Source organism: Arachis hypogaea, chromosome 10 (assembly GCF_003086295.3).
Source record: "Arachis hypogaea cultivar Tifrunner chromosome 10, arahy.Tifrunner.gnm2.J5K5, whole genome shotgun sequence".
Taxonomy (NCBI): domain Eukaryota; kingdom Viridiplantae; phylum Streptophyta; class Magnoliopsida; order Fabales; family Fabaceae; genus Arachis; species Arachis hypogaea.
Genome location: NC_092045.1, coordinates 102,426,702 through 102,445,557, shown reverse-complemented (window position 1 = coordinate 102,445,557; position 18,856 = coordinate 102,426,702). Strand labels below are relative to the sequence as shown.

The 18,856-nt window shown below is 29.8% G+C and overlaps 1 protein-coding gene across 4 annotated transcripts; it reads right to left on the bottom strand.

Annotated features, from left to right (window-relative positions):
• Window positions 1–4,626: 4,626 nt before the first annotated feature.
• On the bottom strand, window positions 4,627–16,904 carry LOC112716179 (BURP domain protein RD22). 4 transcript variants are annotated; one of them, XM_072205234.1, is made up of 8 exons: window positions 16,443–16,904; window positions 16,279–16,321; window positions 16,004–16,186; window positions 9,452–9,519; window positions 8,866–8,974; window positions 7,559–7,741; window positions 6,135–6,524; window positions 4,627–5,420 (listed from the first exon to the last, which is right to left on the bottom strand). In XM_072205234.1, exons 4-8 carry the CDS (start codon window positions 9,491–9,493, stop codon window positions 4,999–5,001), a joined length of 1,146 nt encoding a protein of 381 aa, XP_072061335.1. In that variant the 5' UTR covers window positions 9,494–9,519; window positions 16,004–16,186; window positions 16,279–16,321; window positions 16,443–16,904; the 3' UTR covers window positions 4,627–4,998. The 4 variants fall into 4 exon arrangements, with proteins under 4 accessions (XP_072061335.1, XP_072061337.1, XP_029145572.1 ...); XM_072205236.1 differs by having other exon boundaries at window positions 16,081–16,186; XM_029289739.2 differs by lacking the exon at window positions 16,279–16,321 and having other exon boundaries at window positions 16,443–16,847.
• Window positions 16,905–18,856: the final 1,952 nt, after the last annotated feature.

Here is an 18,856-nt window from a genome sequence, read left to right as displayed (position 1 = left end):
TTTTATATAATTATTTAATTATGACCAGATCAACCGGTTAAACCTGTGATCTACCGGTTAAACCAGTAACCTAGTGACCCAGTGACCTGGTTGGATCGATTGTCGGTTCGGTATTGATAACTATATATGAAGTTTCCCATTCAAGAAAGCATTGTCAAAATCAAATTGTCTCATGTCCTATCTTTGGGTGAGAGCAATAGTGATTATTATTCTAATTGTGATTGGACACACCACAGGACTGTAGATCTCTTCATAGTCTACTTTAATTTGGCAAAATTCCTTCGCCATAAGGCGAGCCTTGTAACTAAGAATTTTTTCATTGGATTTTTTCTTGATAGCGAAGACCCATTTACAACCAACTATGCTTGCATGAGGAGGAGGATTAACTAGAGTCTACGTTTGACATCTTTGAAGTGTTGAAACTTATTATTCATTGTTGTCTTCTAATAAGGACAACTCAAGGCTTGTTGGATATTTTTTGGTGTATGATACAGCAGGTCAGTGTTTGAAGTGGATGATGTAGCTAAAAAAGTTCTAGAGTTGAGTGTTTCTATTTTAGTATGTGTGGTCATAGGATGTATATTGATAGAAGTATGAGGAGGAGAAGATAGATGTTGGTGAAAAAACCTAATTTTTATACCAGGAATTTGGATCAAGTTAGATTGATTTGGTAGTTTAGAGTTGTGTTGGTCAATAGTTTCTAAATTTGGATGAGTTGACTTGCTTTCTATGATTTTTTTTTCTAAGCTTTTTGGACGTAGAAGAGTCAAGGTTAGGGGATAAAGGTGTGTTGGTGGATTGGCTAGTAATTAGATCAGAGTGGAGCTCAGGATTAGGGACAATATCATTGTGGTGAAGAGGAATAGTTTCTCTAAGAGATTTTGGTTCAGGATTAGGAATGTGAATAGAATGAGAATTGCTAAAAATTTTTGGAGTTTTATATATTGAAGGTAAAGGTATGACTGAAGTATTAGATTTCATCTGAGACTGAAAAGATCAGAAGCATCAAGAGAAGAAGAAATTGTAAATAGAGAGTTATAAGAAAAAATAGATTCATGAAAAGATACATTTCTTGCTAAATATATCTTTTCATCTTTTGAGAAACATTTATATCCCTTATGATTAATATCATATCAAAAAAAAATACAAAGCTAAGATTTATAGTCAAATTTTCTTTTGTTATAAGGTCTAAGTAAAGGATAATAAGCACATCCAAAAATCCTTAAAAAAAATTCATAATCATGTTTCTTATTAAATAACATTTCATATAGACTTTTGAAATATAAAATTGATGTAGACAATCTATTTACAAGGTATATAGCTATAACAAAAGCAAAATCCTAGAATTTAAGAGACATAGATGTAGTAACAAGAAGGATAATCCTGTTTCAGTAATGTATCTATGTTTTCTCTCAACACTACTTTGTTAATGAATATAAAGACATGATAAACGACAATAAATGCCATGTTCGGTTAAAAAATAGTAAAAGACTTTGACAAAAATTCGTCCATGATCACTTTACATAGATTTAAGTTTAAAACATGTATGGATCTAGATTAGACTCATAATACCATGTTGTGACTTCTTGAGAAGAAGAAATTAAGAACTAAAAGTGATTAACGATAATAAATAAAAGAACAAAAAACGTAGGGAGAGAATTCTTATTTCTTGAATAATACTTTTCATATGATTCTAATAAAAGCATTATATTACACCAGTATAAGGACCTAAGATATATATTAGTACAAGAGCCTTGCATCTTGCTCAAAATATCTATAACTACTAACTAATCATAATAGTTTTTCTAAATAATTCTTAACAATATTCCTAATTGACTTTACCCAAGCTATGTTATATGCTATGCATGCCTTGACAATTTTTTGTACACACAAAAAAAATTATTATATTGAAGTCTTTGAACTTTATAAAAGACATATAAGTCTTTTCGTCATATTTTTTAGGATTTATTTGTTCAAATAAAAAAATAGATTTTATTAAGATAAAAATTTATATGTCTTATATTTATAAAATTTTAGATATTTCAATCTAATAAAAATTTTTGAAAAAATATATTCAAAAATTTTTTTAAAATCTTGTTTAAATATATATTCAAAAAAAAATTAAAGACCAATACATGTGATGGTCCAGCCCAACTAACTAATGGTCCAAAGTTAACTACAATTAATAATAATTGTATTACAATACCAAAAAAAAAAAATTATTACAAAAACCATGCTTAACACCTAACCCACAGTAATATCATCAGCTAAATTGGAGCTCACAGAACCCGAATTGTACTCGTCCAGTGTTCGCGTGTCTCTTTCTCTGTAGTTCTAGCGGGCTGAAATAATAAAGCTTAACTATCATAGCACATATATAGCACACACCTTCTTAATTTTAAAAATAATGTGGCATATTAAAACAATGTTGGCAATGGTGACGCTATAGGGAAGTGTCGGCAAGTAGAATTTAGGGTTATGGCACTACTAGATAACACAATGGGTAAGGGTTACTTCTAATGGCAGAAACACTTTTAATCTCTTGGATTGATAAATTCACATACTTTATTGTATTGATTAGAGTAATCTTCAAGCAAGTGAGAGTGAAAATGAAGATCCATCACTTACATAATTTATCTATCTTGAAGAATAATAGATAGATAATTGCATTGTTTATTATAAAATATATTTTAATTAATGCATAATATTATTTAATAATATAATAACTTATTCTAAAGTATAAGTAATTCGTAAAAAAATGAGAATATATGATTTAAAATTTAAGATTTAGAATGATATCTATTTTCATTTATTTTGAATAGTTTCATATGTATAATTTAATTTCAAATGAAAGATAAAAGATTTTGATTAATTGTTTCTTATGAAGATTGAAGATAGATTCATTTTTATTAAGTTTTGTAGGGATGTAAAATTAAAACTAGAAAAGATTTAGAAAATAAGATCTAAAAAAAATGAAAGAATATTTGGGTTGAAAGATATGATAAAAATAACTTGGAGGGAAAGCATATGATTTTTGTTTCCTATAAATAGAGGATTGGGGTGTTTTACATTTTCAACTTTTACTCTCAAATTCTATTGTGTTCTTATTTCTCTCTTCCTTGCTAAGTTTGTTTTAGGTTGTTAGGATAGATTGATCCCTTTGAATTATTCTATTAAACTTTAGTTTTTCTTTTTTTTTTAATTTAATAAATTATGCAATTATTCTATTTGTTAATGATTGTTTTCAGGAGTCATGAACGTAACCTAAGAATTAATTTATGGTTTTAAGGTAGCGCTTGTTTTGAGGTATTGAGAGAGAGACTGAGAGATTGAGACTGAATATTATGTTTGTTGGTTCAGAGACTGGTACTAAAATTTCTGTCTCTGTATCTAAAATTTCAGTATTTCAGTATCTCCAAAAAGTAGGAACACAGGGAAAATTTTTAGAAATGGAGACTGAAATTTTAATAACATTTTTTACCTAAAATATCCTCATTTCAATTAATTAATTCCAATTTTACTCTTTATGCATATTAAATTAGAGTTTCATTCTTGTTTCAATTTCTGTCTCCCATTTTGCACCAAATAGAATACTGATTTCAATCTCTATCTCTTAGTTTCTGTCTCTCAATTTCAGTCTTTCCGTCTCTGTCTCTCCACCAAACGCTACCTAATTGATGAATAATGCAAATTTATCTATTAGAAGAAGTTAAACAAATAATTGCCATAAGTTAAAGTATAGGCTGGGCATGCTTATGTGGTCTTATAAATTCTAGTTATTTATCACTAATAATTTAGATTTAAATAAACTACAGTTAATCATTAACCTGATTAATCTAATTAGGAGGGTCGTTGCACTTGAGTTATCAAGATGCAATTATAGTTAACTAAGAGAGATCCAACCATAATTATATATTACATTAGGAAAAGCAGGGTTGAACAATTGGTAGTATAGAGTTTAAGATATTAGGCAGGGGCGAAGCTACCTATAAGGAAAGGGCAATCGCCCTCTAATTTTAATTTTTTACATATAAATTATACGTAATTTTAGTTTAATCTCCTTTAAAATTGTATTTTAATTTTATTTTATTGTGTAAATATTTTTGGCCTCCCTCTAATATTTTATCTAACTCCGCCCCTGATATTAGGTGAAGTTATATCCTAACTCTTACTATTGATCTATTGTTTCTTTATTTTATAATTTTTATCTTTGATATTTTGTTATTTTTCAAATTAATCATCTTATTGAGTAGTCTAAATAGATGAATTAAATTGAATTAGTATTTGAATTAGTCTTCAAGCTAAGAGAATGACAAATTTTTATTTACTTTTTATTACTTGTAATTTTATGCAATTGTCAAAACTGAGTTTTATAAATTTGATAACAATTTTAAGCCAATTGAATGAAAAAATCTATCAAAATTAAACCTATTTAAAGTAAATTGGATTGGATTGAATATTATTTGATTTATAATGGAATTTTGAATCAAGAAATAAATTACTTTTAGTACTTGCGAGTTGTGAGCGTGCGTGTTTTTTTTTTCAGGAGAATACACAGCCAAACTTACACAACATTTTTTAATAACAGTTTTCCATGCATATATATCTGTAGGAGAACAATAATGATGAAGCCACAATAATTAATATATCATATAATATGAAGTATAAATGTTCATAAAATACATATGATGATATATCATATATCATATATCGTATCTAAATTCTACATAATAATATAAGCTAGGTAATGTGCAAGAAAACCACACGAAACACTAGCAAGATTATATATATATAATGGTAGCTATTTACATAAAAATATTTTTGTGTAAAAATGATAGTCAATAATTATTAAAATTACGTCGTGTGAATATCAATCTTAACTATCATTTTTACATAAAAATATTTTTATGTAAATAAGTACTATACGAATTCCAAAAAAAAAACATCCAAATCAAGTTCTATTAGTTATTATTCATAAGCTTACATTAAATGGCACATCTACTTGGAAACCCAGACAACATGATCCTCAGGAAGGAAGTGGCACACTGGTGTTCCAGGCTTAACTTTCAGCACTTGAAAAGCCAAATGCTTGGGGTTCCATCCAGAGGTATCGGTGTGGCAGACGGCGGCGGCTTTAACTCTGCTTCCATCAGCACCCTCCAAAGGCACCTTGAAAGCCATGATAGTTTCTGTTTTGTGGCAATAAAACACAGCATAAGGATAATTTTGTTTGTGGCACACAACAGCTTTATTCCCATGGTTTATCTTCTTCACACCGGCTGCAACCTTGTAACTCTGCAGCTTTGTTTCTTTGCTTATTTCGGTAGACACTAGATCAACATTTTTTCCAAGTTTCGATGTGCTGAAATCTACCATAGATTCTAATGAAGTTGCACAATACTTTTCTTCACCTTTAATTCCTGGTAACATAATAATAAAGTAAATATATAATAATATTAGAATATATAAATTAAGGATCTATCATCCTAAGTGAATAGATTGACCATTGAATTTTTAAAATTTTTGTGTAACATATTTATAATTTTCAACTATATTAATAGTATACTAAAATTAATTATTGGTATAAAATATATATTAAAAATAAATTTTATATATATAGAATGTGACAGATTTGGTAGTAATTTTTGGTGTGTACATATACTTTTTTGGAAAAGTCTAGGGGGCCAGCAATTTTTGTGATTGTTAGCCATCACCTAGCCATCAATGATGATTTGATGGTGTGAGATTTGTGTGAGATTTCATCCAATGGCTCACCTTCCTCTGCTGGTTACATGCTGGACAAAATTCAATAAAACTGCTGGCCCCCTAGCATTGCTCTACTTTTTTTTAACCTTACTAAATGTACACTAAAAACAATTACTAAATCGGCTACACTAATATAAGATACATATTTAAATATAAAATACACATAAAAATAAATTAAATAATATATATCTATTTAAAAGTTTATGATGGTTGATTTTTTTATATTTTTTTATGAAAAATATGTTAAGTAAAGAGCTACAGATAATGTGGACTTTGAAATTCAAATTCAAATTAACATATACCATGTAATCATAATTTTGAAATAATTTTAAATTTGAAATAGCCGTTTAATAGAAACATGTTTTTACCTGGCTCCTCGCATTCCTTGATGGTGTTCTTGATGGCATTAGCTTCATCTGATTGAGGCTCCACGGAGAACTTGTTGAAAACATCTTCCACTTTGTTGGATGAAAAGGGTAGTGAGTCTGCCACTTCGCGGGGCAAGAAGGTGGCGGCGGCGTCGGTGGTCTTGGTAAAGTGGAGGTTGAATTTGGTTCCGGGATGCAAATCGTTTTGTAAGAAGAAGAGTGCGACGTTGGGGTCATCGTGCAACTGGGTCTCAGAAGCAGCATAGATGTAATTAAATGGAGAATGTGGTCCAACTCCAACATACACAGGCTTCCCCTTATGGCCATGCCCTGTGTTCACTGATACTCCTCTTCCTCCACCTACATTCACATTTGTACCACCACGCTTCCCTGACTCACAAGTAACACGCTTATTACTTTTACAATATTACTTATTATTTTCTTTTTTAAAGTTAAAAATGAGACTCAAATTTGTGATCTATAAATAAATATGAAAAAATTATATCATTTGAATTATAATTTTTTAGTTGTTTATGTTACTTAGGATAATACTAAATAACCAATGATTTTCTTGAATAACTTGAACAACTACTAATCAAATAAAAATACACTATACTTTGAAATTATCCACCTAAATCTTAATATTAGAATAATCATCCGCACATCTAATAAAATAAATATCTAATACATTTACTGTTCATATTGTTTAATATTTTTATTGTCTACCTATACTTTTCCTATTACTTATTAGGATCTTTTTATATATATATATGCTATATTTACTCATGCGTAAAACATTTTCTTTTTTATATTAAAAATGATTATAAAAAATAAGAGGAGTTAAAAGTAGCGAAAATTTGTGTGTAGTTTTTTTTATCTGAATAATAGTTTTACTATATTAAATATACATTAAAATTAGTCATTAATATAAAATATATGTTGAATATAAAATATATATTAAAAATAAATTAAATAATATATATTTTTGTGTACATAGTAATTATATAAAATTGATAATTAAAATTATTAGATGATAATTTAATCAAATATATTAAATTATTTAAAAAATTTTAATTATTTAAAAATTTTAGGTATACATTAAAATTAATTATTAATATAAAATATATATTTAAAATATAAATATACATTAAAAATAAATTAAATAATACGTATATTTGTGACTAATTTTTATAGTTAATTTTAGTATATAAATAATATTTTTATTATTTTTTATATTATAAAAAGGATATCATTTTTACCCATATATTATTTACATATAACAAATATTTAAGAAAATTAAGTTAATCTTGTGAAAAATGTACTTTGCACGTAATATTTTCATTTTTTTTTTCAATATTATTTTTATTATAAAATAAACAATCTTAACTCTTTTAGCTTTACACACAATTCATGTGTATTTGTACCTGGGGCATGGACGCTAACTCCACCTTTGCCACCAACGTTGACATTGGTCCCTTTTCCGGTGTTAACGTGGACCCCTCCGTGGCCAACGTTGACTGCAGTGCCCCCGGGCTTTCCTTTCCCTGCTTGCACGTTCACACCACCTTTCCCTACACCCACGTATGTGCTTTTCTCTTCCCTCCAATCTGCAAATCAAGTTTAACAATTAACCTCATTCTTAATTAATTCTTTGCAGTAATTAACAAATGATAACCAGTAATTAAAATTCATATACGATGTACGGTGCGTATTGTCATACTTTACTTTTTTCTTTTGAAAAAAACAGAGTATAAATTTATAAATAAAAACAGTAAAAAATAAAAAAGGTTCCAATGATTTATTATCAATATACGATTTTCAAACTTTAATAACAAATATTTAAATTTAAATCTCTAAATTTTGAATTTTCATTTTAAAAGATAAAATATAATTTTTTATCTTTAAATATTATTTTTCTCATAATTCTTTTTTAATTTTATTTATAAAATAAATAATAAAAAATTACACTTTATCTTTTAAAGTAAAATCTAAAATTTAGAAAATCTAAATTCCAAATATTTTCATCTATTGTGCAACTATATATATAATATTATTATAATATGTAGTAATGACAATAATTATTACTAAAGATTTTTTTAATGATAAAAAAATATAATTACCATTATAATATATAATAATAACAACAAATACATAATTATTATAAAAATATAAGATAAATAAGGTATATAATAATTATTATGTTATTTCCATTAAAAATGATTTTTGTTAATAGTGTATATCCATAACTTTACATTCCTTACAAGTTTTATTATTTAGACTATTAATTACTATTATTAGAAATAAAAATATTTCCATTATTTTTTTAAAAAAATATTTTACCATGAAAGTAAACAATTTATATATAATACGAAAGAAAAGAAAAAATTATTTATAATATGAAAGAAAAATATTTTACATTCCTTACTATTTTCAACTAACAGTCTCTTTTCCGTTGAAAACATAAATAATTAAAAGAGAAAGGCAAAAATATATCTAATATTATTTTCTCTTTTTATTAGTACTATTTTCTCTTTCTATTAGTCTTCTTCTTCTAATTGTACTTTTCTATTTAATACGAGTAGAATATAACATGTAAAAAATAATTAATCATTTTTCGAAATTAGAAAATGACACTTAATTTGTAATAAAATAAAAATAAAAATAAAAAATAATTAATTTAAAATGGAGTAGTAGTATATATATAGTTTGAAGATAGAGTATGAAGACTTACCAGGGTGCAAGATATTAGTGATGGCTTTTGGCATGGGTGTTGTGGGAAGCACTGACTTCCAGTAAAGTTCAGGAGATAAGGCACCACCATGGGTTGCTACCACAACTAACTGAAATAATTAATTATTATATTATTAAAATAATCATAAACTATTCTAGTATTCTACCATAAACAATAAACAAATAATATATACTATGAGAAAATCTAAGGACTAATGTTTTTACTAAAATTTGGACTGTGCTTAACTAATAAAAAAAATAAGTAATCTTATATTATTAGATATAATTTTATATTATTAAAAATATTAATAATAATTAACTAATGAATATACATTACAAAATTTACTGTCTTAATATTCCTGTAATAGAAAGAATTCAACTAAAAATTGTAGTTTGAAATTAAAGCTTTCTAAAAAAAGGTAACAAATTGATCTGAGCATGAGCATATGAACTTGAACTATATATATATAGTAAATAGTATATTTGAACTTGCACTCACTCCAAATAATGATTCACTTTATCACTTACACAAATAAAAGTGAAACAAATAAAAAGAAGCAAAAAAGGAAGTAGTATTAAGGTCTCACATTAAGTATAGCAAAGATGGGTAGTAGAAGAGGAAAGTCCATGTTGTTGGGAATGAAGGAAATTAAAGCTGAAACCAACAAGTGCTTTGATGAGATGATATATAAAAGAAGGTGATGAATGAATGAATGTCCCTTCCTTACACTATATTTATATGCTAAAGATATTATTAAAATATTAATATTAATGTAGGAATGATAATAACTTAATTAATTAATCAAGGAGGTGGGGTTCTAGAATCATGTTGTTTGAACAGCAACTAACTTACTACCAAATTTATCATACTGTGTTTAATAACTTCAACTGTCTCCGGTTCTCTAACTTTAAAATCTCATTTAGTGTCCTCGTGTAAGTAGGTACACATATTGATTGACACGTATGTACATACATGGAGAGTGATAATAAAAAAATAATGTCTTTATCGCTATCGATTTTTATTGTCGATATTAATTTTTAGATTTAATTATTCTACAAGTCTTTATAATTTTATTAAATTTGTGAATGGCAGATTCTTTGTAAAACAAATTAACTATTGCAAAAAATTACATACTACAAGATCAAAATAATTTAATTAAATATATTAAATTATTTAATAATTTTTAATTAATAATTTTATATAAAAATATTTTTATATAAATTTTTTATTATTATTATTATTTTAAAAATTACAATATTAGTATGTCATTAAGATGAGAAAGAAAATTGCAATCTGTAGAAGTATATTTCCTCATCAACTTTTTAGAATCCTTAAAAAATTTTGGGCTCTATCTCATTCTCATGTTCCAACTTACTCTTCTACACCCTCTTCATCTCCTTCTCCTACTCGCGCTAATCCCATGAGAAGAAGAGAGATAAAGAAAAACCTCCACAATCGATCCAAGCCTTTTGTGAATTTATTAACAGCGGCCACCTAGTTGATACGGGTTTTACTGGGAAACTGATTACATGGTGGAATCGAAGTTGTGAAGATAAAACAATCAGAAAGAGACTAGATAGAGGGTTACTATTGACAAGATTAAAGGAGGAATACCTAATGGGTACCATTACCCACCTAGAGGATATGGGCTCATATCACAGACCCTTGTTAGTGAACTTAATTTGGACTCAGCTAAGAGTAAAAGACAATTTAGGTTCCAAAAAAGGTAGTGTGGGGTGGAGGAGATTGATAGAACTGTGCAACAGTGTTGGCAAACCAACTATTCTGGATCTACAGCGTTTCAACTATTCCAAAGGTTAAAGAGTTGTAAGCATGTAATTGTAAAGTGGCAAGCGTTCAAAAGTTGAAACTCTACAACTCTAAAAAAGAAATAGAGAAATTGAAAACTAAGCTTGCAGCAGTTAAGAAGAATCCAGAACAAGTAGAGAAGACGCTGATCCTAAAACTGGAAAAGGATTTAGCTACTAAATATGTTAAAGAAAAACGGTTTTGGAGGGAGAAATTTCGAATAAAATGGATGAAATGGAAAAATTCAAACATCAAATTTTTTCACTCCAAACACCAGTCCAAAAATCACAGAAATTGGATATGAAAACTAGAAGATGAGCAGGATAATTCACGCACAACCCCTGATGACATTGAAACAAGAGCTCAGCATTTTTTTGAGGACCTTTTTTGTATGAGTAATCTTGAAGACCCCTCTGACCTTCTAGCTGATGTGAGAATGAAAGTTTCTAGTAACATGAACTGAAGGCTTACACGACCAGTTCCAGAAGAGAAAGTCAAGAAAGAAATTTTTTCAATTAATGCTAAGGCTTCCCCCTGGGGAAGACCGATTTACAGCAAAGTTCTATTACTATTATTGGTCCATTGTCAAGGCTGATGTATTCAGAGTAGTAAAAAGTTTTTTTCAGGGCATTCTCAAGGGATTTAATCAAACGCAAATTTACCTAATCTCTAAGGCACCAAATGCTACTTCAATTAACCAAATCAGGCCTATAAATTCGAGTACAATATTTTACAAGATAATTTCTAAGGTATTTATTCATAGATTCCAACCCATTATGAATTTAATTATTAGTGATAATTAGAGTGCATTTATTCAGGAAAGGCTTATTAGTGATAATATACTCATAGCTTATAAATACATGCATTTTTTGAAAAATAAATCATATGGAAGCAATGATATGGCACTAAATTTTGGCCTATGATAGAGTAGAATGGAGTTTTGTATAGTTTATGATGACTAAATTGAATTTTAGTGCAAAGTGAACTGATTGGATAAAGGCATGTGTCTCTGCTATCTCTTATTCTATTATTGTGGATGGAACACTGATTGGTTTTTTCAAACCAAGCAAAGGGCTTCGCCAGGGAGACTGGTGCGCGGAATTACACTTTGCACAACTGAACCAGCAAGTGCACTGGGTCGTCCAAGTAATATCTGAGTGAGTCAGGGTCAATCTCACGAGGATTGTGATTTGAATCAAACTGTGGTTATCTTGTAAATCTTAGTCAGGCGGATAGAAAAGTTGTTTGTTTTTTTAAATGCATAAAAGTAAAATAGAGATAACGTTACTCAATTGAAGATGAATGCAATGATAAGAAGATGGTTAAGGTTTCAAAGATGCTTTGTTCTTCTGGATTACTCCGATCTTACTGTCTACTCTAACTATGAATGACTTCTTCTATGGTAGGCTGTGTGTGATCAACGCCTTTTTTGAGAGGCCATCGATTCTCCTCCAGTGCTGAACCCCAGGGTTAGTGCGGATCCAATCTGATTGAGGGTGAAGCTTCTGCAGTTCATTCTCTTTGATGACCCTACTCAAAGCGCCACAGACAAGGTCGAATCTTCCGGATCAGGGAATGATGCGCCTTGTGGTTCTAGCCTTTACCATAAAAACTATAATCTCCCCCCTCGATTGAACTGGTGTCTCGAGAAGTCCCCAATGAAGTCGTAGATTAGCTGTCTAAGAGATGTATCATCAAGCTAGTGGTTCATCATTATCCGATGAAAGACTCACTTTATACCCATGTAGAATAAGATAACTTTGTGCCGGTTCAACGCATTCATAAGGATGAAGAACGAAGATACATCTTAGAATAGAGAATCAAACACGAATTGAGATAGAACAGTAGTACTTTTATTAATCCATGAAACTCAGTAAAGCTCCTAGCCTCAACCTAGGAGGTTTAGAAACTCATACTGATAGAGAATACAATGAAAAATGTGTAAAGTGTCAAAAGTCCTTAACAAAGAATGATCTTCACCTTTAAATACTAAAATAATGACTAAGGATTACATAAGAAAGGCAAAACAGTCTTTTAGTGCGAAAATCCACTTTCAGAACCCACTTGGTGAGTGTTTGGGCTGAGCAAAAGAGTAAACCACATGCTAGGAGGGCTCTAGAGCGTTAAATGCTGGCTGCCTCCTTGTGGGCGCTGGACGCCAGAAAGGGGGTAGGTGGCTGGCGTTGAACCCCAGTTTTAGGCCTTTAATTCTAAAGCAAAGTATAAACTATTATATATTTATAGAAAGCCCTGGATGTTAGCTTTCCATAACCATTGAGAACGCTCCATTTGAATTTTTGTAGCTCCAGAAAAGCTCTTTCGAGTGCAAGGAGGTCAGATCGTGACAGCATCTGTAGCACTTTCTCTGTCTCTGAATCAGACTTTTACTCCATCTCCTCAATTTCAGCCAGAAAATACCTGAAATTGTACAAAAATACACAAACTCAAAGTAGAATCCAAAAGTGTGAATTTTGCACTAAAACCTATAAAAATATAATAAAACTTAAATGAAACATGCTAAAAACTATATGAAAATAATGGCAAAAAGCGTATAAAATATCCGCTCATCAAAGACCCCTTATCTCCATATCTTTGTCTATTCTGTGTAGAAGGACTATCCTTTCAGCTCTACAAAAGAGAACAAAATAACCTACTTCAGGGATTTTGGTTGAACAGTAGATGCCCGCCAATCAGCCATCTTCTCGTTGCAGATGATTCTCTACTATTTTACATAGCTACACATGAGACTTGTGGTTCCTTATTACATATTCTACATCAATATGGTTAGCTAATTGGACAAGTCATCAACTTAACAAAATCAGCAGTTTTTTTAGCAAGAACATCCCCCAACAGATTAAGAAAACTTTATCTGAATCTTTGGGAGCCCCAAATGTGGGAACTCAGGACAAGTATATGTGGTTACCATCAATGATCGAAAGATCAAAAATGGAGACTTTCGCTTATGTCAAAGATAAGGTCTAAAAAAAGCTGCTACATTGGAAGAGGTCTTTTCTCTCAACAAGTGGCCGGAAGTTTTGATTAAAGCAGTAGGGATAGACATACCAATCTATACGTTAAGCTGTTTTAGACTACCAGATTCACTGCTAGAAAAATTACACTGCATGATGATGCAGTTTTGGTGAGGACAGACACAAAATGAATATAAAGTGCAGTGGATCAGCTGGGACACACTAAGTAGAAAAAGAAACAGAGAGGTTTGGAATTCAAAGACCTAAAGGTTTTAACTTGGCAATGTTGGCAAACTAGGCATGAAGACTTCTACCAAAACCTAATTTTTTAGTCTATAAAATCTATAAAAATAAATATTTCAGGCTCTCAACCTTTATGGATGCTAAATTTGGAATCTGTCCGAATCTGTCCCTCATGGGCATGGCAGAGTTTATGATGAGTTTGAAAAACTCTAAATTAACATTTGTGATGACTAAATATTATTAAAATAATTAAATACAAAATTATTAATTTGATTTTTACTTAACATATATTGATTAATAATTTTGTGATGTAGGTTTTATTTGGGCCAAAAATAAAAGAATTGCAGCAAATTCCAAAATCAAAACTTGCAATCAGCCTTGTTTAATGTTTCCTACATTATGGCTGAATGGTTATAATAGATGTTAGGCCAGAATAAGTCTCATTGCTCCAAAGCCCAACTATGATCCATGATAAGTGACCCAAAAAGTGATCCAAAATTTATCAGGAAAGTAAATGTTATCATTTGCTCATGGATGAAATCACTTTTATTAATTGAGCCAGCTTTATCCATTATTGATACAAGCCAAAAAATTATCCTCATGCATGGTCCAAAACCATGAAGCAAAGAAAACAAAGCTTCAAATGTTTCCAACGGATTCCATCTCACTCTTTGGATGGATTTCAAATTTAATTTGCTAAGCATTGGAAACATGAGAGAGAATATGACTTTGATTTGATGGAAATCATTATGTTTCACGCTACTCCACCTAAGGGAAGTAAAAGCAACCTCTTCTCAATTAATTTTGTTTATTTCATTAAATTGGTTTTCTTCTAGGATTGTTTCTTCTCTCTCATCTCTTTCTTCTCTTCGGTCATTAACCAGAAAATAATGGAAGCCATGGGAGCTACACCTACTCACCGAAAAGGAGATGGAGCACGTCTCAAGACCATCATGTTGATGGCAAGAAAACATAACACAATAAAAGTATGCTGTGGCTGACATTATCACCAAAAGTGGTAAGATTTGGTGAGGTAATCTCAGGTCCTTCATACTCAAAAAGAAAGAAGGAGATTCGGCCAGCAAGCAGGAGATCTTTGGAGGCATGACTTGTCTCTGATTCTGCTCAACCACCATAGAAAGTAGCTAGAGTGGCGAAGTGATGGAAGAGACAGAGATTGGAGCAGATGAAGCCATCATCATCATGAAGCATCAAGGGCCAGAACTCCATCTTGAAGAGCAAGCCAAGGATGGAGCGCTCGGATTGATGAAGAGTGATGACCAAGGAAGAACTAAAGGTATTTGCATGTTGGGTTTTACATGAGTTACCTCTTCTCTCTCTGTGGCCGAACCGGTTCTGTTTTGAAGGAAAGGAAGTTAAGCTTGGTTTAGTTTCAACTGTGAAGGCTTCTCTTCTATATAAAAGGAGTGAATAGTCACGGTTTGATTCAAGGGAAGAAAGTGAGAGTGCAAAGCACAGAAGTCTCATAGCTACCTAAGCTTACAGATTTTCTTCTCCTTCAATGTATTCTGTTTTGTAATTTTTCTGTTTAATTTTGTCATGTCTTGAGTCTCATGGAAAAAGGCAAACAGTGAGGTTTGTATGAAAAAGTCATAGAGCGGAAAAAGGTAGAGAGTGCAAAATTAAAAGAAAAAGCCATAGATGTCTTAGAGTTCCTTTGTTCATCTATGTTGTGTTTCATGATTCTGTGGGAATCCCCTTGTAAGTTGGGTTAGCACTTTACAGTTTGTAATCTGGATGATTATAGTGAAATTTCATCATTATTGTGATGGAGACTGGATGTAGGCTGCATTACACTTAGCAGCTGAACCAGGATATATCTGGGTGTAATCTTCTTTCTATACTACTCCATTTCTGTTTCTGTTGTACAATAGCCAAAATAAAAAATATCTCGTGTCAAGTGACGAGACAAAAACAAAAATTCTCGTGGCTAGGGACGAGACAAAAACAAAAAAGTCTCCTCAAAGACCAGAAAGTGTATTCAAGAGAAAGGGGGCTAAGATTCAACCCCCCTTCTCTTAGCCACTGAAACCATCAGTTTATTATAGGGAAGAATAGTTTGAAAAAATCACCAAAGTCAACAAACAAAACTTAACTCGTATTTACGAAGACTTGTGGCTTGGAGACCAACCACCTTTTAGAATTCCAACAACACAGAACAGGGATGACTCACTAATCTGGGTGTGCCAATTGATCAACAAAACTGGAAAATGGAACCATGTCACAACTTGTCCTTGTTAATTTTGACCCAGAAATAGCTCATCTAATTCTGCAAACACCTACCAACCAAGAAGAAGAAGAAAACACAATTAAATGGATCAGAAATAGCTCAGGTGCATACTCGGTCAAATCAGGTTACACTACTGTTTACCAATTCTTTCACCTCCCAATTGATAGCATGTATTCCCGATTTGCTGACCAAAAAATGTGAAAATCCATTTGAAAAATAAATGTTCAGCCAAAAGTCAAAATTTTTATCTAGAAACTGAACCATAAAAACTTAGCAGTAAAGAAGAAGCTTAATTCAAGGCTTACCCATGTGCACGTCCTATGCCCCAGCTATCAATTGGTATAAAAAATGCCTCTTCACACAACAATCTTCTGCCCGTATGTGGAGGAAACCTAGAACAGATCTGCTATGGCAAGTGTTATTTCTAAAGACCAGAACCTTCATGCATAGAAGTGGTGACGACAATCTATAGAAAACACGAAGCTCCAATCGAATAGCAAAAAGCTCATTGCGACTATGGCCTATATGCTCTGGATGGCATGGTTAGCCCACAACGCTTTTATCTTTGAGAACCAGTGCCGTACTCCTGAAAAAATTCTATCCCTGACAATTAAGTTGGTTGAGAAATTTCAAAGAATTCACACTCATTTTTTATAGGACACATTGCTTCTTCTTTTCTTCTGTTTTTTCAACATTTTTTCTTCTTTCTTAGCTTATTAACTTTACTTTTTTAGCTAGTTATCTTTTTTGTTTTTTTTTTAAGTTTTCTCTTTTTTTAGAAATAGTTGTTCTTGTCTTTTTTATTAAGAATTTTTTTATTGTAATATATATGCTGTTAGGTGTTATACTTCTCTTTTTATGGAATAAAATAAAAAAAATGTTTTTGGAGAAAAATACATTAAAAATTTAATTTTTTTATATTTTTAATAAAAATTTTCATTAATAATAAATTTATGATGTGCCCTAACCTAAACCCTAAAAATAAATGTAGTATCTTAAGGCAACTAACATCTGTTTGGTTGCTGCATGCATGGGTAATCTCCTAATACACACTATTTTTATCATTATTTTTCGGGACACTGAATGAACTCAGATTTATTTGATTTGAAACTACAAAAACAATTATGAAGGTATACTTTAAATTCTATTGACTTTGTAGATTATGGATGCATCAAATAACAAACAACTACTAAAATTTATGAGCGGCGCAACCGGGAGTTATCCGTCATGGTCTTCGATAATTGTCTCTCTTTTTTCAAACTACTTCTCTCTTTACCCATTTCTGGTTAAAATGGCAACATTTATTCTTGTCCTTCTCATGACTTTAAAGAAAAATAAATAAATAAATAAATTATTCTAGGCACATGGAAGTATGGAACAAGTCTTTGGACAGTGAATTGCTATATTTGATTGTATATAATATTGTGCTCCATGCATATTTTTTATTTCTATTATTTCATGTCAAATTTTTTTTGGACTTACTTTTTATAATAAATTTAAATATTTAGAATTTTTTAAATTTTATATTTCTAAATTAAATATTAATTATTTTTTTTAATAATTAGACATGAACTTTTAGCTACCAAAAGGAATACCTAATTTCTATGTTTTAATGGCCTATTTGAAAGGGTGACGAGGATATATGGTCTTTTGTCGATGACTTGAAGACTTTGTCGGAGAGACGTTGATTAAGAGTAGTTATTTTTAAAAGATTTAATTATTTTGTAAATATTTATATTTTATTAAATTTATAATTAAATTTTTATAATGTAAATTTTTTAATTAAATTCCTATAACATTTTTAATTTTGAATTAAACTTTTATCACGTAAAAAATATTAGAAAAAAATAGTATTAAAAGTTACATATGTTATTATCTTAAAGAATTTAATTAATAAAGTTATTTTATCAGTTATTTTTTGAAATGATATTTTTATTCTAAATTTTAAATATTAAATTTAAATTTTAAATATTAAATTTAAATTTTAAATTTTAAATGTTAAATCTTAATTTTAAAATCTCTAAAAATTGAGAATTAAAAAATAAATTTATAATAAAAAATTAGTTAATATTGGCTCATTAAAAATTATTTTTTATATGTAGTCGTCTACTTTAAATCATTTAAAATAGAAGTATAATTAAGAAAACTAAAAGAGAGTTATTTTTTTTTAACCAATGTTGATGATACAATCTTCATCTTGGATATAATAAAAAAAAACCAAGATTTTGAAATAACAAAAGAAATTAGTCTCTGTCAAGTAGATACCAGTCGTGGACAAAATAGAATTTCCTCAAACAACCAATATTAGTATAGAGAGATAATCCGAAAGTAAATAATATAAATACTTCTAAAAGCTTCTTCATCGTCCGAATTCCCTCTTTTCCTTAGTTTATTTTTTCCCATATTTTTTTCCATCACTCGTGAAAAGTGGAGTAATAATATATTTACAACAAAGAACCCAAGGAATTAATCAAACAATTGTAACATTCAAAGCTTAAATATCACAATTATGCAATCGTGCCATACATATATATCAGCTATGTTTTCAGTTTTTTATGGAATATAAATGTTTATAAATGTTTATGATGTCTCTTCCTTCAATCTTGTTCACACTCAAGGTATATATATATATAAGATGAACACTTAGCATTAAACACGAGTTTATCATGGTTCAAACACACATTTAAAGTACATTTGTCACTAAAATTAGCTATCAATA

What these genes read in the sequence shown, in the direction of transcription:
- LOC112716179 (XM_072205234.1), bottom strand. Translation starts at nt 9,493, where the DNA reads ATGGACTTTCCTCTTCTACTACCCATCTTTGCTATACTTAAT. An exon ending in CCATCTTTGCTATACTTAAT is followed by an intron (nt 8,975 to 9,451) that starts GTGAGACCTTAA and finishes TAATTATTTCAG; the next exon opens with TTAGTTGTGGTAGCAACCCA. An exon ending in AGTTAGCGTCCATGCCCCAG is followed by an intron (nt 6,525 to 7,558) that starts GTACAAATACAC and finishes CTTGTGAGTCAG; the next exon opens with GGAAGCGTGGTGGTACAAAT.